Source organism: Fistularia commersonii, chromosome 21, assembly GCF_037954325.1.
Source record: "Fistularia commersonii isolate RoL2024-O1a breed Wild chromosome 21, RoL_Fcom_v1.0, whole genome shotgun sequence".
Taxonomy (NCBI): Eukaryota; Metazoa; Chordata; class Actinopteri; order Syngnathiformes; family Fistulariidae; genus Fistularia; species Fistularia commersonii.
The window spans coordinates 15,843,842-15,867,510 of NC_141304.1; the positions used below are offsets into that span (position 1 = coordinate 15,843,842).

The following is a 23,669-nucleotide window of genomic DNA, read 5'->3' on the forward strand; positions in this document are numbered from 1 at the left end:
GCTCACCTGAGGTGGTCACCGTGGAACCTGCTGGTCTGGTCTTCATCTCGATTGAAAAGAATCACAGAAAGATCTCCGAGCAGGAACTCCTCACTTATCACCAAACCTCTGAACGGAGGGTGTTGGTCTGCAGAGATCCGGTCTTCTCCGTCCCACCTGGACGTTTCCTTTCCGCACTTTTCAGGCCGACCTGTGTTTTCGGGGCAAAAGGATGAGATCTTCCACTCATGGATAGAAGGTGGCTCATGTGAGATGTTGTGTCTGTGGAGGTTCTCAGCCCTCCTGGTCCATCAGTATCCCACTTCATGGTGGAGACTCTCCTCTCCTGGAGCTTCAGGTGTTTACCTTCTGGGGTTGGGTAACTTCCCTTCTTACTTGGACTTGACATTTCTCTCTCACACACACACACACACACACACACACACCTAGACCGTATCAATAAAGTAGCATTAGCCTTAACGCTAGCCGATGCTAACGCGTCTCCTGGCGATGTTCTTCTCCCGTCCAGCCGCACCGTGATGATCGCCTGCGTCAGCCCGTCGGACCGCGACTTCATGGAGACGCTGAACACGCTGAAGTACGCCAACCGGGCGCGCAACATCAAGAACAAGGTGGTGGTGAACCAGGACAAGACCAGCCAGCAGATCAGCGCCCTGCGCGCCGAGGTGGCCCGCCTGCAGATGGAGCTGATGGAGTACAAGGCGGTGAGAAGAGACGGGGGTGAACGGGTGAGGGAACGTTCGGAGGTCGCCGTCGGTGGACCTCCTGGAGCAGGTGGAACGTAGCGGGAGAAGAAAAGAGGAACCAAAGCGGCATCGCTGGCCTGTGGAGCAGATCTGGACCCGACGAAGGAGCGAGATCTTAGTGATGGAGGGTTAGCAGGCCTGCTAATAGCAGCGGCGCTAACTGCCACATGCTAATGGCTGATGATCGTAAAGAAGTAAAAACGTTGCAGGACGATAGAGGAGAAGAACCGCGGAGAAGATGTGAGGTGGCCTTCAGGAGATGATGGTTCCCGCGTGGTGTTTGTGTGAACAGGGGAAGCGCGTGGCCGGCGAGGACGGCTCGGAGGGCTTCAGCGACCTCTATCAGGAGAACGCCATGCTGCAGAGGGAGAGCGACGCGCTGCGCCTCCGCGTGAAGGCCATGCAGGAGACCATCGACCATCTCAACGCCCGCGTGACGCACCTGCTGGCCAACGAGGTCACCGCGCTGCTCGCCAAGTCAAGTACGTGCAGGAGAAGCAGCTTTTTTTTTTTCTTCCCATGAAGACCAAGCAGATGTTTGGGTATTGCTCGGGCGCGGAGCTCCTGACGAGGACCTCTATGTTCTCCTGCAGGTGAGGGCAACGAGGAGATCGGGACGCTCATTCAAAACTACATCCGGGAAATCGAAGAGCTTCGGTGAGAGCTCCTCATCCACGCCGTCGAACCCGCGGCCAATCAGCCGCTTCCACCTGACCGCCTGTCCGCCATCCATCCACCTCCTCCATCGCTCCTCTGTCCATGTCCACTCGATCTCCAGCGCTGATCCTCTCCATCCTCCTGGCTGCCAAGGAGGAACCTCCACATCTTCTGTCTCCTCCACCCCTCCTCCCGCTCCACTCCTTCTTCTCCATTCACACCTCCATGACCTCCAGAGTCCTCCTTCCACGTCTCCGTCTCTATCTCCTCCCCTCGTTCATCTCCGGAGAAGCTTCTCATGTGGACCGGGACTTTGTTTTCCATCTCGTCCATCTCTAGCTCCAAGCTCCTGGAGAGCGAGGCCATGAACGAGTCTCTTCGGCGCCAGCTGGTCCGCTGCAGCTCCCGCCCGCCGTTCCCGGCCTCCCCGGCGAGCCCCGCCCCCGGACAGCCGCCGGGCTCCGCCCCCGCCTCCATGTCCATGGAGGCCGAGATGACGGACGTCCTGCGGCGCGCCAAGCTGGACATCGAGCGTCTGAAGAAGAAGGAGAGGAGGCAGAGGAGGATGAGGTGAGGACTCCGGAGGAGCGAGAAGGCGAAGGCGTCCGAAGCTGACGGCGTTCTCCGCCGCAGCCCGGAGCTGGAGAAAGGCTCCAAGAAGAGGGTGAAGCTCCACGCCGGCCAGGAGAACGGGCAGAACGGGGAGATGGACTCGGACGACAACGGCGCCGAGGACGTCATGTCGCCCCTGAGGGAGGAGAGCGGCTGCGAGGACGAGGAGGACGAGGAGGAAGGACGAGAAGAAGACGAGGACTTCGACAGCGACGAGAGCCTCGTCGATTCCGACTCCGACTCGGACGATAAAGGTGACGCACGAGATGGACGGAGGGTCAAAGGGCGTTTACTGATGGTTAGCGGCTAGCGGCTAGCGGCTAGCGGGGTGTGTGTGTGTGTGTGTGTGTGTGTGTGTGTGTGAATGATTCTATGTTTTGGTGTGTGTGTGTGTGTGGACGAGGAGTGTTCATGTGAATGGATTAATGTATGTGTGTGTGTCTGCGAATGAGTTAGTGTGTGTGAATGGATTAATGTTTGAATGTGTGTGTGTGTGTGTGTGTGTGTGTGAATGATTTTATGTTTTGGTGTGTGTGTGTGTGTGTGGACGAGGAGTGTTCATGTGAATGAATTAATGTATGTGTGTGTCTGTGTGTCTGCGAATGAGTTAGTGTGTGTGAATGGATTAATGTTTGAATGTGTGTGTGTGTTTGTGTGTGTGTGAATGATTTTATGTTTTGGTGTGTGTGTGTGTGGATAAGGAGTGAATGGATTGATGTATGTGTGTGTGTCTGCGAATGAGTTAGTGTGTGTGAATGGATTAATGTGTGAATGTGTGTGTGTGTGTGTGTGAATGTTTTTGTGTGTGTGTGTGTGTATGTGTGTGTGTGTATGAATGATTTTATGTTTTGGTGTGTGTGTGGACGAGGAGTGAATGGATTAATGTATGTGTGTGTGCGAATGAGTTAGTGTTGTGTGAATGGATTAATGTGTGTGTGCATGAGTGTGTGTGTGTGTGTGTGTGTGTGTACTTATGAGTATGTGAATGGATGAGAGTGAGTGTAGATGAACTATTTTGGGTGTGCGCTTGAATGGGTGTGTGTGTGTGTGTGTGTGTTTGTGTGTATGATGTGTGTGTATGTGAAGGAGTGTGTGTGTGTGTGTGTGTGTGAGTGACTTTATGTTTTGGTGTGTGTGTGGACGAGGAGTGAATTGATTAATGTATGTGTGTGCATGGGAATGGATTAATGTGTGAATGTGTGTGCGGAGTGTGTGTGTGTGTGTGTATGAAGTAATATGTTAGTGTGTGAATGGATAAGTGTGTATGAATTAATTAACGTGTGCATGAATGAGTGTGTGTGTGAACAAATGAATGTGAGTGTGTGAATGTCATGTGTCCATGAATAAGAGTGTGAATGAGCGACGTGTGTGTGTGCATGACTCTGGGTGTGTGTGAGTGAGTGAGTGAGTATATGAATCTGTGTGTGTGTGTGTGTGTGTGTGTGTGTGTGTGTGTGTGTGTGTGTGTGTGTGTGTGTGTACTTATGAGTATGTGAATGGATGAGAATGAGTGTAGATGAACTATTTTGGGTGTGCGCTTGAATGTGTCTGTGTGTGTGTCTGCATGAGTGAAGGAGTGTTTGTGTGTGTGTGTGTGTGTGTGTGTGTGTCTGCATGAGTGAAGGAGTGTGTGTGTGTGAGTGTGTGAGTGTGTGAGTGTGTGTGTGCGCGCGCATGAGTGGAGGGATGAACAGCCTCCCAAAGCATTGTGTAGGTTCTCCTGCCCCCTAGTGGTGGAAGTGTGAACTGCAGGCCGACCGGAGGGCAGAACCTTCGCCTCCGACTCGTTTAGGCTTTTTTTTTTCTGAGAAGATGTGAATCCAAACGAGGCCTTCTGACCCGCAGAGAACTTCCAGGCGGACCTGGCCGACCTGACCTGCGAGATTGAGATCAAGCAGAAGCTGATAGACGAGCTGGAGAACAGCCAGCGGCGGCTGCTGATGCTGAAGCTCCAGTATGAGGAGAAGCTCATCCTGCTGCAGAACAAGATCCGGGACACGCAGCTGGAGAGGGACCGCGTGCTGCAGAACCTCAGTGAGTTGGTGTTCATCGTGGAAGTTTGAGGAGAAGCTCACGGGTGGCTAACGCGGGTGCACGGCTCCGCAGTGTCCATGGAGAACTACACCGAGGAGAAGGCCAATCGGATCAAGGAGGAGTATGAAAAACGTCTGAAGGAGATGAACCGGGACCTTCTGAAGCTCCAGGCGGCGCAGAAGGAGCACGCGCGCCTCCTCAAAAACCAGGGGCGGTACGAGCGCGAGCTGAAGAAACTCCAGGCCGAAGTCGGCGAGATGAAGAAAACCAAGGTGAGGAACGGAGCGAAGGCGGGCGCGGCGAGGCGACGGGCAGAAGATGCCTGACCCCTCTGTGATCCCCAGGTGATCCTCATGAAGCAGATGAAGGAGGAGCAGCAGAGGAGGAGGATGGTGGAGGCCAAGAGGAACCGCGAGATCGCCCAGCTCAAGAAGGAGCAACGACGGCAAGAGGTCAGGGAGGGGTTTCCCGTTTAGCCTGCAAAACTGCCATCAGGGTAAAATTGACCCTTCCTGGAAGTTTGCGAGGAGCGGGAAGCTCCTTAGATGATCACCTTACTGAAATAAACGCGAGGGCCCGAGGTGAACGTCAAACATCTGACCTCCATCCCTGCATCACCACCTTCTCCGTAGTGTCAAAAAAAAGCGTTGCCATAACAACGCAGCGTTCCAACTCGTACGAGCGAAACGAATAGCGCGTTTTAATCGACGCCGGTACATTCTATCTGCTCTCGGTTCGAGTGTGAAAGTGCGTCAGCGCATCAACTTTGGGTTTGAGGTGCCGGAGAAGCACCTGGAGGTGAAGGCTTGAATTCACACGTTCTTACAACATCTGTATTTAGACCAATTCTTCCAACATCTGTAACATCGGTGGTGTCGCATGTTAGGTTAGAAACCCAACAAACCACCGTTCCTGCTCGAATTCAGGGACGCACTCGGAGCTTTGAATCCTTCGGAAAAACCGGAACGGGTCTGCGGGAGTCGCAGTTCTGTGCCTGACCACAGGGCGGCAGTAAAAGCAAGCGCTTCGTCTTCAGAAACCCAGAAAACCTTTGTGTTCGCGGGTCTTTTGAAGGATCTCGTCTCCGTCTGACCTTCAGTACCAGATCCGAGCGCTGGAGTCCCAGAAGCGTCAGCAGGAGCTGGTGCTGCGCAGGAAGACCCAGGAGGTGACGGCGCTGCGGAGGCTGGCCAAGCCCATGTCGGACCGCGTGGCCGGACGCGTGGCCCGTTGGAACCAGACCCCGCCGGTCACGGACTCGGGGGCGGAGCTGTCGGCCAGCACCGCGGCCAGCGGCTCGGAGCCCGAGACGGTGCGCAGCGTGAGCGGGCTGGTGCGGCAGTGGAACAACAAGAACAACATGTACGGCTACCTGGGCGAGACGGAGGGCAGCATGGACGGAACGCGAGTCATCGGGTAAGACGTGACGCCGCTCGCTTCGTCTCCTCCGGGTCCTCCTTCCTTCCCCTCATCTCCCGTCTCCTCCCAGGAGCAGGAAGAAGCTGCAGCGTAAGCCGGCCGGCCTGGGCGCCAACGCGGCGGCGTCCGGCAGGACCAGCAGCTTCTCCAAGTCGGCGCGGCAGAAGTGGCAGGCCCTGGAGAACCGCATCCTGGACATCGTGATGCAGAGGATGACCATCGCCAACGTGGAGGCCGACATGGACCGGCTGCTCAAGGTGGGTCGCGGTCAACCACCGTATCCGGTGTATCTGCGCGTCCGATTCACGTGTCGACCCCGTGGCGAGCCAGAAGCGCGAGGAGCTGACGGCCCAGCAGGAGGCGCTGTCGCACAAGAGGGAGGTTCTCATGGCGGACGGCGAGGGACCGGAGGCCGAGGACCGCCTCCTGCAGGAGATAAACGAGGAGGTGGAGGTGCTGAACGCCAACATCGACTACATCAACGACAGCGTGTCCGACTGCCAGGCCACCATCGTGCAGATCGAGGAGACCAAGGTGAGGACGGATCTCCGGATCTCCGGCGACGTTCGGCCAACAAAACTCCGGCGTCTCCGCCCGCAGGACGAGCTGGACTCGGTGGACACCTCGGTGGTGATCAGCTCCTGCTCCCTGGCCGAGGCGCGCCACCTGCTGGACCACTTCCTGAAAGCCTCCATAGATAAGGCGAGCGTTCGTGCGTCCGTGCGCCCTCTCCCGAGCTTCTCGGGAGGTCCCTCTGACCTGCCGGGGTCTCCCGTATCTCCGCAGAGCTTACAAGTGGCTCAGAAGGAGGCTCAGATCCGGCTTCTGGAGGGTCAGCTCAGGCAGACCGACGTGATCGGCTCGTCCCACAACCACATGATCCTGGACGCCCTGCGGGAGAAGGCCGAGTGCATCCCCGAGCTCCAGGCGCTCATCCACAACGTGCAGCAGGGTGAGGCGACGTCGGGCTTGTTTACGTCTCGGGGAAAAAAGCCCTGATTGACGCCGGCTGTGTTGTATCCCAGAGAACGGCTACGCCAGCACGGACGAGGAGCCGTCCGAGTTCAGCCAGGCCTCGGACAGCAGGTAGGAGGGCCGGCGCCGCGTCCGCCGCCGCAAATTCGAAACACAAACAAACATAGCGGAGTTGTTTGCAACCGTTCCCTCGTTCTCCCTCCTCCAGCGTCTCTCAGCTGAAAGAATCCAACAGCCAAGATGACTTCAAGGCGAAGGTACAGGAGGCGCCTTTTTATCGACATTTATTAGTCCGAGATCAGGGGCGTCAAACTCGTTTTGGTCCGGACCGCTCAAATCAGAGCGTAATTACCCAGGAGGAACACCAAGTCCAAATATTTCCTTTATTTTCCTGAAAATCTTTCCTTGTAATGAGCTGTTCCTTTAAAAAATACATGACGAACAACGTGACATTCATGAAGAAAAGTTAGTGCAATTTCAACAACACTCTGCCTCACTTCTGCTTCTCATTTCTCCGTGCATTTTGTTTTTTCCGCCATGTTGAGTCTCATCGACGCACCCAAACTTGCTGCATCCACACCGAGCGTACCGTTTTCTTATTAACCAGCAAATAAGACGTGGTCCATTTTTCCTGGCAGACCCTTCACTCCATACCCACTTTTCTCTTTTTTGACAACGACATCTTCCAGATGAAGGTGTCGAGTCTGATGGAAAAGCGGGTATATTTCTAACTAAGAGTAAATATGCTATTTACCGACCCGGAAGCCGCATTGCTGCCATCTGCTAGAAGTTGTGAGCCACGTTGCTAACACTGATTAAACATTGCACTGCTAGCAGACACCACAGGAACTGCATGATTATGTATTTTCTCAAATTGTAGATTTATTCCACGGGCCAGGCCGGACCCCCTGGATCCAGGCCGGACCCCCTGGATCCAGGCCGGCGGGCCAGTACTGGCCCGCGGGCCGCACGTTTGACGCCCCTGCTCTAGATTTAGGAAAATGAAGGAACCTTGACTTTCAAGCGCATCAACTTGGGAGTTTACTGAGCTTTGAGTGGATATTTTGCTTCGTGATTCGAGTCCAGGTCTGAGTTTGGAGTGCACGTTACATTTAGCGACACATGACAGCATTAAGTATGTAGGCTTAATAGAGCAGCGAATGAAAACGTCCCCCAACTTCCGGATTTCTACACTTGAAATAATCAATTTATTTCTTTACATTACTTGAAATTATGAGATGAGATAAGATAAGAACAACTTTATTTATCCCGAAGGAAATTGTTGTGCCAGAGTTTCAAGCAAAAACATAACAATAAATGATAACAGTAGGAAGGAGGGAGAATAAGAAATACAATAAAATATAAATCGTCAAGGTTGAGGCTATCGGTGTTTTAAGGTCTTAAGTACAAAGGTTTGAAGGTTTGAATTATTATTGATTATATATTGTCCGTTATAAATAAAGTAGATTTTTAAATCTGAAAAATCACATGACAAACCTGTGGTTCTGGGACAGATTGGTAGCGTTTCACTTCATTTTACCTGGGAAATGTAATTAAATGGTGTGTTGCGGCGGCTCCGCAGGGGACGTGTTTGGTTGTGCGACCCCAAGGTGGCAGCACAAGCCAACGCTTCACGCCTGCTCCTCCTCGGCCGGGAGATCTTCTGTGGCTGCATCTCGTGTTTCTGACCGTCCTCCGCAGGTGGAGCCTCGTCTGTCGGCCCAGATGAAGGCGGTGTCGGCGGAGTATCTGGGCCCCGTCCTGGACCCGGCGTGCACCAGCAGGCAGCAGCTCATCACCAAATCCCTGGCCTCGCTGACGGACATCCAGGAGGACGGCCTGGGCCTTCGCTCGGGCGTCCTGGGCCTCGGCCTGGGCCTTTCCCTGCGGGACCCGGCCCACCGCGAGCGGGCGTCCCGGACCATCAGCCTCCCCATCAGGGGACACACTTTGTAAGTCGTCCGGACGAAAACGACGATTCTGGACCTTCGTGCAGATGACCCAGATATTGTTGCCGGAAACCCTCGGTGGGAACTTCTGTCCAAATCTTCTTGTGGTGCGACTGGACTTGAATTTCTCCCGTGAAAGACGTTCCGCCCCTCGTCTCAGAGGCTTCTCGGGTTCTCTCAGCCTCTCCGATGAGGGGTGAAACGTCTTCAAGTGAAGAAATTCAACGCACCACAAGAAGATTTCCACAAGAACTGACCTGGATGAGCGAGAACCTCCACAGGCATCTCGGCGGGAACCTTCAGAGTCTTTTGTGGAGATGAATCCCACCACGGAAGGGTCGTCTGTGAGGAGACCAGGGCGGGTTGAACGCAGACCCCCAAACTTGTAGCTCTTTCACTGCAGAGGTGTATCCTTGGGTGGTAATGACCATGTGTGTGTGTGTGTGTTTGTATCAGTCCAAGGCAGTCTCGCGGATACGATACCTCCCCCTTAACCAGAAGGAAATCCTACGACCGCTCGTACAGGTACCGTTACCTTTGACCCCGAACCTCCGCCGTGAAATTAAAAAGCCGATCACTCCAGGATCCAACGGCGGCTTCTTGTTCCTCAGGCCGACGGAGGGCTACACCCCGCCGTCCTCCCCGCCTCTGAGGACCAGGAACGACCGCAACGTCTTCTCCAGGCTCACCAGCAGCCAAACCCAAGGCTCGGCTCTGGACAAGTGAGTCCGTTCAACACACACACACACACACACACACACACACACACTCATGCCGCGTCTGACCTTTTGCTCCCACGCCGGCAGCGGATCAATCCGGCCCCCCTTTCGGAGCTCCTTCCTTTCTTCCCTCTCCTTCGGCGGTTGTCGTCGGCGCGGCAGAAAGGCAGAAGGTCACTTCTTTTGAGTGCTCTTTGAGCCTTTCCAGAGCTTCATCTCGCCGTTCTCCCGCTCCGCGGACTCGGCGAGCCTTTGGCGCGCCATCAATGGTTCCCCCCCCGGGGGGAACAAGCGACGCCGGCGGCGACTGTCGATTTGAGCCGCCCGATGAGCGTCTTCCTGCTCACCATCACCTCCAGCCTCCCTGTTGTTTTGTCATCTATATCAACGCAGAACATCTGGACGGCTACATCGACCGCTAACGGTTAGCGAGGGTCCTCGGTGGAGTTTGTGTGTGTGTGTGTGTGTGTGTGTGTGTGTGTGTGTGTGTATCCACGCCTCCTGATCCTCATTATCCGCAGCAGGGCGGCCAGATCAATGTCGCTGGCGGCCATTTTGAATCCACTTTTTCGGGGACGTCGGGGGGTTTTCTGGCGGAGGATTCCCTGGACGACATGGTGGACGAGGAACAGGTTCCAGTTTCTAGACTTTGTGGTGCGAAGGCCTCCACACACTCGCTGAGAAGTTAGTTCTCCCGCCAGTGGCTGCCAGAACTGGCCGACGTCGTTCCAGAGCTATCCTGCGATTGGCCAGAAATATGAAGCGGGCGCGGCCAATGAGGGAAAGCGGTCGTGTTGTTCCGACTGCGTTCGGCGTTTCGCTCAACGGCACGTCGGCAGGCGAGGAAGAGCTCCAGAATGGAACCGGGAAGATTTACCGTTCTACCGCCTGAGTGTTCCGATGAAACTCACCAGGGAAACCATGAGCATGTTTGTGTTGTGAGGGAACTGGCCAAGGAAACCACAAGCTTGTTTCTCTTCCTAGTTAACTCACCAGGGAAACCACAAACTTGTTTCTGTTCTAAACTAACTTTCCAGGGAAACCATCACATTGGCTCGGCTACGTTCTAAGTTAACTAGCTAGAGAAACCCTCTACTTGGCCGTCTCCTTCACTAACTCGCCCGGAGATACCTCTACATTAGCTTGTATAGCTAACTGTGGTCCAAACTAGTTTCTGTTCTGAGCCATCTCACAAGGGAATCCACTAGCTTTGTTCCGATCTGAACTTATTAACCAGAGAAAGCAACTAGCTTGACTCTCATCTTAGCTAAGCTATGAGGATAACCACTATATTAGCTTGTTACTGTTCTAAGCTAACTCACCAGGGAAACCACAAGTTTTGCTTTCTCCTAAGCTAACTCAGCAGGAGAGCCGCTAGCTTGGCTAGGTGTTCTTAGCCAACCATGTGCTGGCAGTGTGAGTTTCTACATGGCACATTTTAATTGTCCCAAGTTTGCTCGGGCCGGGCTGAGTCGTAGCGTCGACACCTGAACGCTTCACAAAGTGTGCAAGGTGATGGCCTCAAAGAGCTGTCCTTGGACGTAGAGGCCTTCGCTTCCAATTGTTTGGACGGCCGCGATTCGTCGCTCGAGCACTCGCACAAAACCGGCTAAAAACAAGAGGATCTATTCGAATTCCTACGAAAGCCGTTATCTATTGAAAGGGTAATTAAAAACAGAAGCGGCGGCGCGATCCTCCGATATTGCCGACAGAACCCGCCGACGTCGTCACGCCCGGCGATTTCCACGCCTCGTCTTTGACCGACGGCCGACCGATGGAGCATCGGTTCGGATTGGACGAGGCGTCGGGGAGTAAAAGGAAAGATTAAAATCCGACCGTCTGGTGCGTTCGGGGCGCGATCGGTCGACGAATCATTTTCTAATCCCCCTCGTTCCCTTTCCGTCTTTCAAAAGCAATGAATTTTAAAGAGGATATTGTTTTGGGGCTGCGAGATAAGTGGATATCGCTATGCTAATAGTCTGTGAAGCCGGCGGTAAACACGGGGAAAACAAGGAATTTTCCATCAACTTTTTATCGCCCCCCTCCTCCGTTCCCTCTCCGGACAGATCGGCGGATGTTTTGTTTTATTATTTCATGTTCGGGGTGTAAAGCAGAGAATCTGCTGGTCGTGAACCCGAGGCTATAAAATATTTACAATATAATTACACTTTTATTGCACTGTTACACATTCCCGCACACACACCGGCCTTTCCCCGTGAGCCGCCGTCCGGGATTTCTTTTTTGCTCGACGGGCCGGCGGTGATTGATGACTTCATCCTCCGATAAAACGGGATGAGCTGGATGTGTTTGCGCTCCCCGATGTCTGGCTGTCTGCTAATTACGGCGTTGCAGTGGAGGTGGAGGAGGCGACTCCGGCGGAGCGGCTAGCGGCTGGAAACGCTGTCAAAAATTACGAACGGTTGGATTCCCGCTCCGCCGGCGCCGCCTCCTGCCGCCACTTCCTGCGCGCTTCCTTCTACTCGCCCTTCTTTTGTGGGATTCTTATTGATTTACTAATCAACAAATTAGCGAGAAATATGGACACCACTTGAGATTGATTAAAATACAGTCTACTGGTCTGGTCTGTTAGCTTATGTTGGCGCTCGGAAACCTAGCTAAGTAACCACCAACCCACCAGCTTGTTTCTGTTCAAAGCTAACTCACCCGGAAAAGCACTAGCTTGTTTATGGACTAAGCTAACCCAACGGGAAAAGCACTCGCTTGTTTATGGACTAAGCTAACCCAACAGGAAAAGCACTAGCTAGACTGTCTTCTTAGCTAACTCACGAAAGGAACCACTAGCTTGGCTCTGTTTTAAGCTAACCCAACAGGAAAAGCACTAGCTAGACTGTCTTCTTAGCTAACTGACTTTCAGCTAACTGACCGTGTATTTGCAAGTGTATTTGCAGTCCCTATGTCCTCTATTGCAAGTCACTTTGGATAAAAGCGTCTGCCAAATGTAATGTAATGTAATGTAACTGACTGGGGAAGCCACTAGCTAGACTGTCTTCTAAGCAAACCCACTAAGGGAACCACTAGCTTGGCTCTGTTTTAAGCTAACTCACCAGGGAAAGCACTAGCTCGTTTATGGACTAAGCTAACCCAACAGGAAAAGCACTAGCTAGACTGTCTTCTTAGCTAACTGACTGGGGAAGCCACTAGCTAGACTGTCTTCTAAGCAAACCCACTAAGGGAACCACTAGCTTGGCTCTGTTTTAAGCTAACTCACCAGGGAAAGCACTAGCTCGTTTATGGACTAAGCTAACCCAACAGGAAAAGCACTAGCTAGACTGTCTTCTTAGCTAACTGACTGGGGAAGCCACTAGCTAGACTGTCTTCTTAGCAAACCCACTAAGGGAACCACTAGCTTGGCTCTGTTTTAAGCTAACCCAACAGGAAAAGCACTAGCTAGACTCTGTTCTGAGCTAACTCACTGTGTAAACTTGGGCCTTTTTTTTTTTTTTTTTTTTTGCTAACGCCAATTAGCTCACCCCAACAAATCTGAAAAGCAAACAAAAAAGAAAAGTTTGATATTTACATAGTGGAGGTTTAGTTGATGTGTTTGATGTGTAGTTTGAGTCCAGCGTAAAAACACAAACAAAAAAAACCACCAGTCAACTCATGCTAGGTTAGCAAAGTGAAAACAAACGTGGTGTCCGTACTCTCCTCCCGCCCCCCTGCTCCGCGAGGATGCTTTCAGACTCGCCTAACAGGGAAGGACCTCCGCGGACGTCGGTCACCGACGGAGCTCGGCGCTCGGCGGCGCCCCCCGCCGGCGACGGCCCGCCGAACGGGCTCCGTCGCTGGCCGAGCTCTCCCGCCCGGTTTGTGCACTGCTTTCTTACCCGCCTCCTCCAGCCACTCCTCCCTGCCACCCTTTGCCAGTAACCCTTCTGTCTTTCCTTGTCGTGGTTAACCCTTTCCTCTCCCGCCCCCCCGCTCCTCTTCTGCCTCCAGGTCGGATGACAGCGACTCCTCGCTCTCCGAGGTGCTCAGGTAGACCAACTGTCTTTCACTCTCCGTCCGTCTGTTCTGCCGTCTTGCTTGTTTGACTCACCCCGGTGTCGTTTCATCTCTGCTAGTTGCCCCCTCCTGCCCCCTCCTGCCCCCTCCCCCCCCCTCTTCCCCACGGGCGGGGTCGTTGCGGTGCATGTTTTGACCGAACGCCCCGCCCGCCCGCCCGCCGGCCTTTTCCACCGGCGCGTTTGCTGCTTCTCGGGGTCGCGGCTCGTAGCTGAACGCTTCAGCTGCGATCTCTCGGGGGAAATGAACGAATATTCTCTAAATAGCAAAGGCGGAGCTGATTCGCGAGGAAAAAAAACATCTCATTTTTATACCCCCGGGTACGTGTGGTATGAATGTGAAGGGTTTTGATCTTTGGTTTTTGCGTATCTTAGCAACAACACCCGCTGTGTCAGTATTCAGCACCGAACGTGGGGGGGCGTCGGAGACCCTCATTATGGATCCCGAGGGTTGGGATCACCGATGGGATCAGATGACGGCCACATCTGGACAGTTAATTTATTTCATCCGTTCATCGTCTCCGCTCTGGAGCTTCTGGAGCCGATCCCGGCTGCGATTGGGCGAGAGGAGGGGTTCACCCTGGATCCAGCGTAGGGCCTCGTGCAGAGGCCGACAGACGTTCATCCATTCACCATCTCCTCTGCACATCGTTTATCATATAGACCAGGGGTGTTAAACGTTCGGCCCGCGGGCCGGTACCGGCACGCCAGGGGGTCCAATCAGGCCCGTGGAATAAATCTACAATTTAATAAAATACATTAAAAAGATCATGAACTATTTGTTTTCAAAATAAAAAAATGCAGTTCCTGTATTGCCTGCTAGGGTTGCAATGTTTTAGCCGGTGTTTGCAGCACAACACAACACCGTGTCAGTCACAACCTACAGCAGATGGCGGCAATGAATCTAATGAAAGTAGCTTTTTTTACTTCCTGTTAGAAGTGTCGTCCTCAAAAGAGAGAAAAGTGGACATGGAGTGCAGGGTTGTCCAAGAAAAATACAACTAACTGCATGGAGAACTGAGATGACAGAACTGAGACGCAGCATTGTTGAAATTGCACTTACTTTTCTTCATGAATCTCAGGTTGTTTGTCATATTTTAAAGGAAAAGTTCATTACATAGACAGATTTTAACATTTACTTGTTCTCCTTTACACTAAAACAAAGGAAACATTTGGACTCGGTGTTCCTTCTAGGTAATTACGCTCTGATTTTACCGGTATGCGACCCCCGGACCAAAATGAGTTTGACACCCCTGATATAGAGGCATGCAAACGTTCTCCCTCTCACTCACACCTCAGGGAAAACCAGGGTCTCCAGTGAACCTCCTGCATGTGTTTGGACTGTGGGAGGAACCTGGAGAACCCTGAGGAACCCATGCAGAGAACATGGAGACTCCACACAGGCCGGCCTCCTGTGGGAATCCAGCCTTCAGAGAGAAGCTTTCTCACCTTTCAGTCACAACCACGATATGGAAAACTGCAGCTTTTAGACGCTGCCTGTGAATGTACCTTCATCTCACACACACACACACACACACACACACACACACACACAGAGGACACATGCTGCTCTGCCTCCATGTGTTCATTAGGCGTCCGGCCTCTCGTGCACGGCCTGCGCCATCCATTAGCAGCTCTTCCACGGCGCGCCGTGGTGCCTTTCATGCTGTTAGAATGGGAACAGTCCCCGCCGTTTTAAGCCGCCGCGTTCAAAGCGCCGTGTCTTTGAGCGGAAAACTCCAAACCTGTTATTTTTATTTTATTTTCCTGACACCCCGGCGTGTTTGCAGCGCGGTGACAAACACAAGCCCGGTAGTTCTTCAATTATAGGCAAAAAGACGCTAAAAGGTTTGAATGAGCCGCTCCGGCCGGTCAGGAGATAAAACCAAAAACACTCGGATCTCCTGTGGAACATCTGCTCACCTCCTCTTCGAGCCCCTGAAAATGACATACACTGAAAGTAAGGCTTTGCTGTGCCGTGTGTGTGTGTGTGTGTGTGTGTGTGTGTGTGTGTGTGTGTGTGCGCTTTCATTCCCACAGAAAAGGAGCTCGTTGCTGACACACCCATCCGTGTTTTCCTCTCTGCACAGAAACAAATCTGTTGTGAGATTTGTGTAATCGCCCTCCTCCCTCCCTGCATCCTCCGACATCTCTTTCACACACACACACACACACACACACACACACACACACACACACACACACACACACACACACACACACACACACTCGGTTACCACCACTGGCGTTATTAAGAAGCCCACCAGGGACCAATTTTCCCACATTCCTCCTTCGTCTTCTCGCCCTCTCCCTGCTCCGTCTCGCTCTGCTGACCGCCAGGACTCCGGCCTGTCAGGAAATAGATCGGGGGTCGGTTCGGGTTGGTTAGTTTGGGTTGGTTGGGTCGGTTAGGTTGGTTTGGGGTCAGCAAGAGAGATAATGCGCATAGCGTAGCGGGCGCTGTTGCAACGACGTGCCGTAATTAAGCCTTTTCACCCGAACACCAATGACGAGGAAGGACAGGTGTGGCTAACGGAGCGACGCACCGTGGCCTCGTGCATTATTTATTATTTCTCACGCGAGCATGTGCACAGCTTTCATGGCGATGAACCCTCAGTGAAAGTGTCCGCCTGCATGCCAGTGTGTGTGTTAGTGTGTGTGTTTGTGTGTGTGTGTGTGAGCGTAGCTTTGAGAAAACGCTGTGTCTTTCTCCCCAGGGGGGTGATCAATCCCATCGGCGGCGTGAAGGGGGGCCGGACGGCGCCCCTGCAGTGCACGTCCGTGGCCGAGGGCCACTCCAAGCCGGTGCTGTGCGTGGACGCTACCGACGAGCTGCTCTTCACCGGGTCCAAAGGTACCAGCTAGCGTGCTAACAGTCGGCTTTGCTCGTCGGGCTAACTGCAGATGCTAAATTTTGCTCTGCCTGCTGGTGTGCTAACTGCCGCTAGGATGATTTGCTAGTTGGGCTGCCTGCAGATGCTAATTTGCATGCTGCTAGCGCGCATGCTAACCAGCACCACTGGAATACTTGGCCAGTTGGGATAACTGCAGCTAGGATGATTTGCTAGTTGGGCTACCTGCAGATGCTAATTTGCATGCTGCTAGCTCGCTTGCTAACCAGCACCACAGGAATGCTTGGCCAGTTGGGATAACTGCAGATGCTAACTTGCGTGCTACCAGCTGGTGTGCTAACTGGCACCGCGGAGATGCTCTGCTAGTTGGGGTAATTGGAGATGCTAAATTGTGCATTGCCTGCTGTGTGCTAACTGCCGCTAGGATGATTTGCTAGTTGGGTTGCCCGCAGATGCTAAATTGCATGCTGCTAGCGCGCATGCTAACCAGCACCACTGGAATACTTGGCCAGTTGGGGTAACTGCAGCTAGGATGATTTGCAAGTTGGGCTACCTGCAGATGCTAATTTGCATGCTGCTAGCTCGCTTGCTAACCAGCACCACAGGAATGCTTGGCCAGTTGGGATAACTGCAAATGCTAATTTGCGTGCTACTAGCTGGTGTGCTAACTGGCACCGCTGAGATGCTCTGCTAGTTGGGGTAATTGGAGATGCTAAATTGTGCATTGCCTTCTGTGTGCTAACTGCCGCTAGGATGATTTGCTAGTTGGGTTGCCCGCAGATGCTAAATTGCATGCTGCTAGCGCGCATGCTAACCAGCACCACTGGAATACTTGGCCAGTTGGGGTAACTGCAGCTAGGATGATTTACAAGTTGGGCTGCCTGCAGATGCTAATTTGCATGCTGCTAGCTCGCTTGCTAACCAGCACCACAGGAGTGCTTGGCCAGTTGGGATAACTGCAAATGCTAATTTGCGTGCTACTAGCTGGTGTGCTAACTGGCACCGCTGAGATGCTCTGCTAGTTGGGGTAATTGGAGATGCTAAATTGTGCATTGCCTGCTGTGTGCTAACTGCCGCTAGGATGATTTGCTAGTTGGGCTGCCCGCAGATGCTAAATTGCATGCTGCTAGCTTGCATGCTAACCAGCACCACTGGAATGCTTTGCCAGTTGGGATAACTGCCGGTAGGATGATTTGCTAGTTGGGCTGCCCGCAGATGCTAATTTGCATGCTGCTAGCTCGCTTGCTAACCAGCACCACTGGAATGCTTTGCCAGGTGGGATAACTGCAGCTAGGATGATTTGCTAGTTGGGCTGCCTGCAGATGCTAAATTGCATGCTGCTAGCTCGCATGCTAACGAGCACCACAGGAATGCTTTGCTGGTTGGGATAACTGCAGATGCTAATTTGCGTGCTACCAGCTGGTGTGCTGACTGGCACCGCGGAGATGCTCTGCTAGTTGGGGTAATTGGAGATGCTAAATTGTGCTTTGCCAGCTAGCGTGTTCACTTGCATCACTAGGATGCTTTGCTACTTGGGCTAACTGCAAATGTTAAATTGCGTGTTGCCGGTTAGCTTGCTAACCCCTACTGGGATGATTTGCTAGTTGGGCTAATTGCAGATGCTAATTCACGTGCTGCCAGCTGGCATGCTAACTGGCACCGCTGAGATGCTTTGCTAGTTGGGCTAACTGCTAGATGTTAAATTGTGCTCTGCCAGCTGCCGTGCTAACTTGCACTGACGGAATGCTTTGCTAGTAAGTCTAATTGCTCGATGCAAAACATGTGTGTTGCTGTTGATCGGTTCCTGTAAACCTCTTCATCTCCCACAAACATCTCGCTCTCCTGTAGCATCTTCATGCACAGGTGTTCACGCTTGTCGACCGAGATCTTCTCAAACATCTCAGATGAGGTTCTTCTAAATCATCTCATTGGATCTCACACCGGCCGCGGACAATGAGTCTGTTTTGCGATAAAACGACCGCGACGTGATGGAGAAGGTCTCGGATCCACCTGAGGTTTCTCACCTCTCCTGCCTCCTTCTTTCAGACCGCACCTGCAAGATGTGGAACCTGGTCACCGGCCAGGAGATCGTCACCCTGAAGGGCCACCCCAACAACGTGGTGTCCGTCAAGTACTGCCCGTCCTCCAGCCTGGTCTTCTCTGTGTCCACCTCCTACATCAAGGTGTGGGACATCCGGGACGCCGCCAAGTGCGTGCGGACGCTCACGTGAGTTCCTGAGCGGTGAAGATCCAGGACGGAGGAGAACACAGCTTTGCCTTCAGTGAAAATACGAATGGTGACGGTGGTCAGGAGGTTGGAGTCAGAGGGGGAATGGAGGTGGAGATGGTTTGTGAGGGAGGAGGGGGTGAGGTTCTGGAGGGGGGTGGAGGCCAGCAGGCCAGGGAGAAGGTCTCTGGAGAAGGTGGACGGGAGTTTTGTGTATGTTGTAGTTTTTGGAGGTCAGCCGATGGAAGTCTGGAGAAGGTGTGAACAAGTGGGAGAGGGCGATGGAGATGATAAATAGGTTCCTCTGAGAGCGAGGAGGATGGAGAGGATCAGGAACGAGCTAGTCAGAGGGACAGCTTGTAGACACTCTGGAGATAAAGTCACATCGAGATGGTTGAACGTGGACAGAGGAGGGATGGAGATGATCTGGGCTGGAGGATACTGAGGCTGGAAGAGCTGCAAGGCAGGAGGTCGGGGGAAAGACCAGAGAGGAGGGGGAGATGGAGGCAGATGATTGGCTGTGGAGACCCCTGAGGGCTCCCATCTGTGAGGAGGAAGAAGATGCAGAGATTTGGTCCGTTTGTTCCTCTTCTCTTCTCAACCGTTCCTCTGTCCTCCCTCGTCGGCTGACCTTCTCATCTTCTCCCTCCTGCAGCTCTTCAGGCCAGGTGGTCTCAGGCGACGCCTGCGCCGGCACGACCACCCGCACCATCACCTTCGCCCAGGGCGAGTACCAGATCAACCAGATCGCCCTCAACCCCTCAGGCTCGGTGCTCTACGCCGCCGCCGGGAACACCGTCCGCATCTGGGACCTCGGCAGGTACCTTCACTCGTTCAGCCTCAGCCTATGGAGAACCCCTGTGGAGAGCAGCCTGGGGGGGTGGAGACACGTGGATGTTCTTGAGGACATCTAAGAAGTCCTCTCAACATTGGATCTGTGTGCATTAGCGGGACGAGCTGTACCTCATCTTGCTTTGGTCCCACCTGGAGGGAGATGATTGGACCTGGTGTTCTTTTTCCATGGAGGGCCTCAGATCCACTTAATGATGCATGAGATCCTCCAGAAATGGACCTTTTGTCCTCGTTGTCCGTCTTCGCTCGTCATTTCATTCAGGGGATCTGGGTGGGGGGGCAACAATCTCATCCCTGTAAGGGATGAATTTCACAGGCCTTTGCCTCACCTGTGTGTGTGTGTGTGTGTGTGTGTGTGTGTGTGTGTGTGTGTGTGTGTGTGTGTGTGTGTGTGTGTGTGTGTGTGCGCGCAGGATGCAAGCCATGGGGAAGCTAACCGGACACATTGGCTCTGTCATGTGTCTGACGGTGGGTCAGTCTCTGCTGGGCAAAGATCAAGTAATTACGGGCTCCAAAGACCATTATGTTAAGGTAGAGGGCACACACACACACACACACACACACACACACACACACACACACACACACACACACACACACACACACACACACGTCTTGGTGTCAATATATAGTATTTTCCGCACTATAAGGCGCATTGGATTATAAGGCGCACCTTCAATGAATGGCCTGTTTTGAAACTGTTTTCATATATAAGGCGCACTGCATTATAAGGCGCACTGCATTATAAGGCGCGTAGAAGCCTCACTACTGGCTGGGGTTGGGTTATGCATCCACTAGATGAAGCTGTGCTGAAGGGAATGTCAACAAAACAGTCAGATAGGTCAGTCAAACTTCATTAATAGAATACAAACCAACGCTCTGACAACTCTGTTCACTCCCAAAACAGGTTAGTGCGTTCACAATACGCTAGCGTACGTACTGGTAGCTCTTACCGGTATTTGCGCCGCCTTCGTTGAAAACAATGTATTTCCAACTCAATTTGTTACAGTTCCAATTTTTTCATAAAACGAAATCACCAATAAGGGCCGCGTCTAAATTCCTTGATGTTCATGTCATGTTCATATTGATCCATATATAAGGCGCATCAGATTATAAGGTGCATTGTGGTTTTTTGAGAATATTAAAGGCCTTTAGCTGCGCCTTATCGTGCCGAAAATACGGTACCTTTATACAGAGGAACCTCGTCGTCCCAGTGCTTCGACGTAGGAGCTTTCAGAGATCCGAGCCGCGGCTCAGTGGATGTTCTGCTTTGTGATCAGAGTTAGGAGCAGCTGGATGAGTGTTTGACACACACATTTGGACGCCGCTGTCTGCGAAGTGGCGTTTAAAGACGGTGGGACGCGCCGCCCAACGCTAGCTAGCCCAGAGAGAACCATGGAAAAACATGAGTGAGGCGTGCGTGAAGGGATGGAGAAGAGGGATGGAGAATATATTAGTAGAAGGATGCTGGGGTTGGAGGTGTAGACGAAGAGCAAAGAAGATTTCTGGACGTAGTGAAAGAGGACATAAAGTTAGTTGGTGCAAGTGGATACAGAGAACAGTGTTAGAAGCAGGAGGTGGAGTCCCTGTGGAAGGAGCCTGAAGAAGAAGAAGATCCATATACCTACTCATGCGATTGAGCTCGGTGTTTTCCCGACAGGTGTTTGACGTGGCAGAGGGGACTCTGGGGAACGTGGGCCCGGCACACAACTTCGAGCCGCCGCATTACGACGGCATCGAGTGCCTGGCCGTGCTGGGCGACGTGCTCTTCAGCGGCTCCAGGGACAACGGCATCAAGAAGTGGGATCTGGAGCAGCAGGAGCTCACGCAGGTACCGTACGCTCGCGCTCAACGAGTTTTCTGGACATAAATGCTCTCCGTCGCCATCTTAAAGCCTTCAAGAGCATACGTGTCTCCTTCTGGAGGCCCCATGCCGAAGGCCGGCACCCGTGACATTGCAATTACAAGCCTGCGGTTCCTTCTGGCCAAGGCTGGTAATTCTTGATCCCCTACTGTCCTGCTCTTCGAGCAAAGCCACTTTGACTTTAATTCTCCTTATTATCATTGTGGCACCATAAATCCCCTCCCGATTGGCTTTTCCTCGGCGCTCAGCTCAACGACACAGCGGACGGATGAATCCGAAGGAACTCGGGAAGAAAAGCGCGACATGTTTTTGCTTGTATTGGTTCTGAGACACGTTCTCAGCGGAGCAACCTCCTGCAGTTCCAAGAACCTTGTCACCAACCAGGGGTTTGTCGGTGCAGAGGGGTTTCAAGGGCTCGCGGAGGAACGGCTAACAGGTTCTTCTCACGGTGAAGCCGTGCAGGGAGAAGATAAAACACCTCAAACATCTGACTGTGGATGGTTGTTATTCCATGAACGCTGTGGCAGCTTCCACCTCCATGTTGTCCGTGTTGTCTTCTTCTTCGGTGGTTTGGTTTGGAGTGTGAAGGTGTGCGTCACCACACCGGTCCCTACCGTGGTTCCTCGTTGCCTGTCGGAACGCCCAACCAAAGGTTCCTCCCGAAGAAGGAGACTCGTTCCTGGAATGAAAGTTCCGCAGCTTCTTGGAACTTTTCGACATAGAGAGACAGAGTCTCTGGTCTGGTTCGGGCTCTGGAAGCCGGATAGGTTTAATGGCGCTTCAACAGACTGCATGGTAAACAACAAGAGGTGGTGCCCGAGGAGATATCCTTCAAGATTCAATGGGCAAAGTGGAGGCCGGACTGTCGTCTCTGCAAAGTCCATTAACTCCTGATGGAGCACCTCTGGAGGGGCATTACTCTGCTGCACCGCGCTCCCCAGCCAGAGAGAACACCAAAGAGCATTTATTTATATTTTGTTTTGTGACGCCGTCGCGCAATTTTCCGGGCCTGGAAACCCCGGAAGACTCCGAGGCGTCCCATGATGCCGTACGTCCTCGGCACGGAGCAGTTCCGCCGGTATGCTCAAGTGCGAGTGCAAGGACCAGAGAAGACGATCAGATAGCGTTGGTAGAACGTCACCTGCTCCTCCTCCGCCGCCATGTTTAGCATCTGAACCTGGGAGGTGAACTCTGAACCCTGTGGCGCCCTCTAGTGTGTTTTGCACTTATGGGAAGAACGTAGCCGGTGGCGTTTGAGGCGGACGCGCCGGGTTTGGTGCCGGGTTTGGTGCGGATCCCTGGCAGAAATGTGCGCTGGATGCACAATATAGCGACAAGAGGGACGGCGGTGGCCACTGGAAGCACATGAGGTGATCGCTCCGACCGAAGTTCTCTGCAGGACTCACCATCCTGGTGCTCCTCTGGCGTGGACGTGTCCACCAAACCAGTTTGTGCTGCGTCTTTTTGCCCCCACTAATCCTTTCTTTGCAAAACGGCACCGCAGGCGGTCCCTCGCCCTGCACCTTCGCTCTGCTCCCGTTGTGTATAACATCACGCTGAAGGTTTGTGTGTGTGTTTTCTTTTATGGCGCCTCCCGTTGTGTTAATAATGCAAGCGGCTGCACCTGGTGGGCGGCGCCGCTCTCATTGGCGCCGCATTAACATCCAGATGGAGCAGCACTTTCAGAAGTTTCTGTTCTTCTCAGCCGGTGTTGGTGTTTTAATGAATTTGTGTGGGCACACCGAAGGAGATAAACGTTGTCCGACCTCGTCCATCTCATGAGTTGCTGGTTCCTGTCAAATTACATACTAGGGTCAATTTGTTGCTGTTGGTGTCATCACATTCCTGGAGGTGGTCTCCAGGTGGTCTCGGTCTCATCACATGGGGCGGAGTTTTGGATTCCACCAAATAACGGTGCTTCTCCAAAGGTGGTCTGACATGCTTCTGCTGCAGCGCTGGAGGGTCTGATGGCTGATGGTCGCCTGAATCAAGGTGGTAATTTGACCCGTAGCCAGAAAGCTCTGAGCAGGTCAGTGTCCAGATGCTTTCGTAAGAAGTGTGCGGCTCCAATGTAGCCTCCTCCTCCAGGGGAACCCTCTAGCTTAGCATTCCCACAGGCCGTGAGGTAGCACGGTAGGGTCTTGGTGTGACGTGCACCTTCAGCTCCGCCCCAAACCACCGAAGAGGAGGACACGGACACCACGGAGGTGGAAGCTGCCACAGCGTTCATGGAATAACAACTGTGGACTATCGGGTGGTTGGAGTGTTTTTATCTTCTCCCTGCACTGTGAAGAAACCCGTAAGCTAAATACGCAATTATTCTGGCCGAAATGTAGATGTTCCTCTGCACGCCCTGGAAACCCCTCTGAGACGTAGCGGGCCAGAAGAGCTCGGACCTCTTTGTAGCTTCATTGCTCGCAAGGATAGCTTTTAAAAACATCGCTCATAGCTCCTTCTGTCTCATCCGGAGGGATGTGCTCAAGTGCAACCTAAACCCTCGATCATGGTTCTGCTCCAGGCTCGGTTTTCTGTATCCACCACTTCGCCGTCAGAACATCTGAGAAGATAATACGGGGTTTGTTGGAGACTGAGAATCCTTTAATTAGATTTTAAAGAGACGGGAGCAAAGAGGAAATTCAAGTGTTATTTCAGTGTCATTTTTCTTGAAGACACGATGATCTAACAAGGGGAACTCCAGCTGTGAAGCAACCATCTGCCCCTTTAGTCCTTTGGAGTCAAAG

The 23,669-nt window shown here is 52.9% G+C and overlaps 1 protein-coding gene across 2 annotated transcripts in view; it reads left to right on the forward strand.

Moving 5' to 3' along the window:
* kif21b (kinesin family member 21B) overlaps nt 1–23,669 on the forward strand; it is a 45,424-nt gene that overhangs the window by 18,863 nt on the left and 2,892 nt on the right. For both annotated transcript variants that reach the window (XM_086168673.1, XM_086168674.1), the window contains exons 8-31: nt 509–704; nt 1,039–1,228; nt 1,340–1,403; nt 1,743–1,973; nt 2,037–2,269; nt 3,861–4,049; nt 4,122–4,321; nt 4,394–4,501; nt 5,149–5,465; nt 5,539–5,725; nt 5,799–6,002; nt 6,069–6,170; nt 6,255–6,420; nt 6,494–6,554; nt 6,652–6,700; nt 8,145–8,395; nt 8,849–8,917; nt 9,004–9,114; nt 13,069–13,107; nt 15,851–15,987; nt 18,032–18,212; nt 18,868–19,032; nt 19,478–19,595; nt 20,725–20,895. In XM_086168673.1, coding sequence (XP_086024799.1) covers nt 509–704; nt 1,039–1,228; nt 1,340–1,403; nt 1,743–1,973; nt 2,037–2,269; nt 3,861–4,049; nt 4,122–4,321; nt 4,394–4,501; nt 5,149–5,465; nt 5,539–5,725; nt 5,799–6,002; nt 6,069–6,170; nt 6,255–6,420; nt 6,494–6,554; nt 6,652–6,700; nt 8,145–8,395; nt 8,849–8,917; nt 9,004–9,114; nt 13,069–13,107; nt 15,851–15,987; nt 18,032–18,212; nt 18,868–19,032; nt 19,478–19,595; nt 20,725–20,895 — 3,739 coding nt within the window. The remainder of the gene's footprint in view (nt 1–508; nt 705–1,038; nt 1,229–1,339; nt 1,404–1,742; nt 1,974–2,036; nt 2,270–3,860; nt 4,050–4,121; nt 4,322–4,393; nt 4,502–5,148; nt 5,466–5,538; nt 5,726–5,798; nt 6,003–6,068; nt 6,171–6,254; nt 6,421–6,493; nt 6,555–6,651; nt 6,701–8,144; nt 8,396–8,848; nt 8,918–9,003; nt 9,115–13,068; nt 13,108–15,850; nt 15,988–18,031; nt 18,213–18,867; nt 19,033–19,477; nt 19,596–20,724; nt 20,896–23,669) is intronic.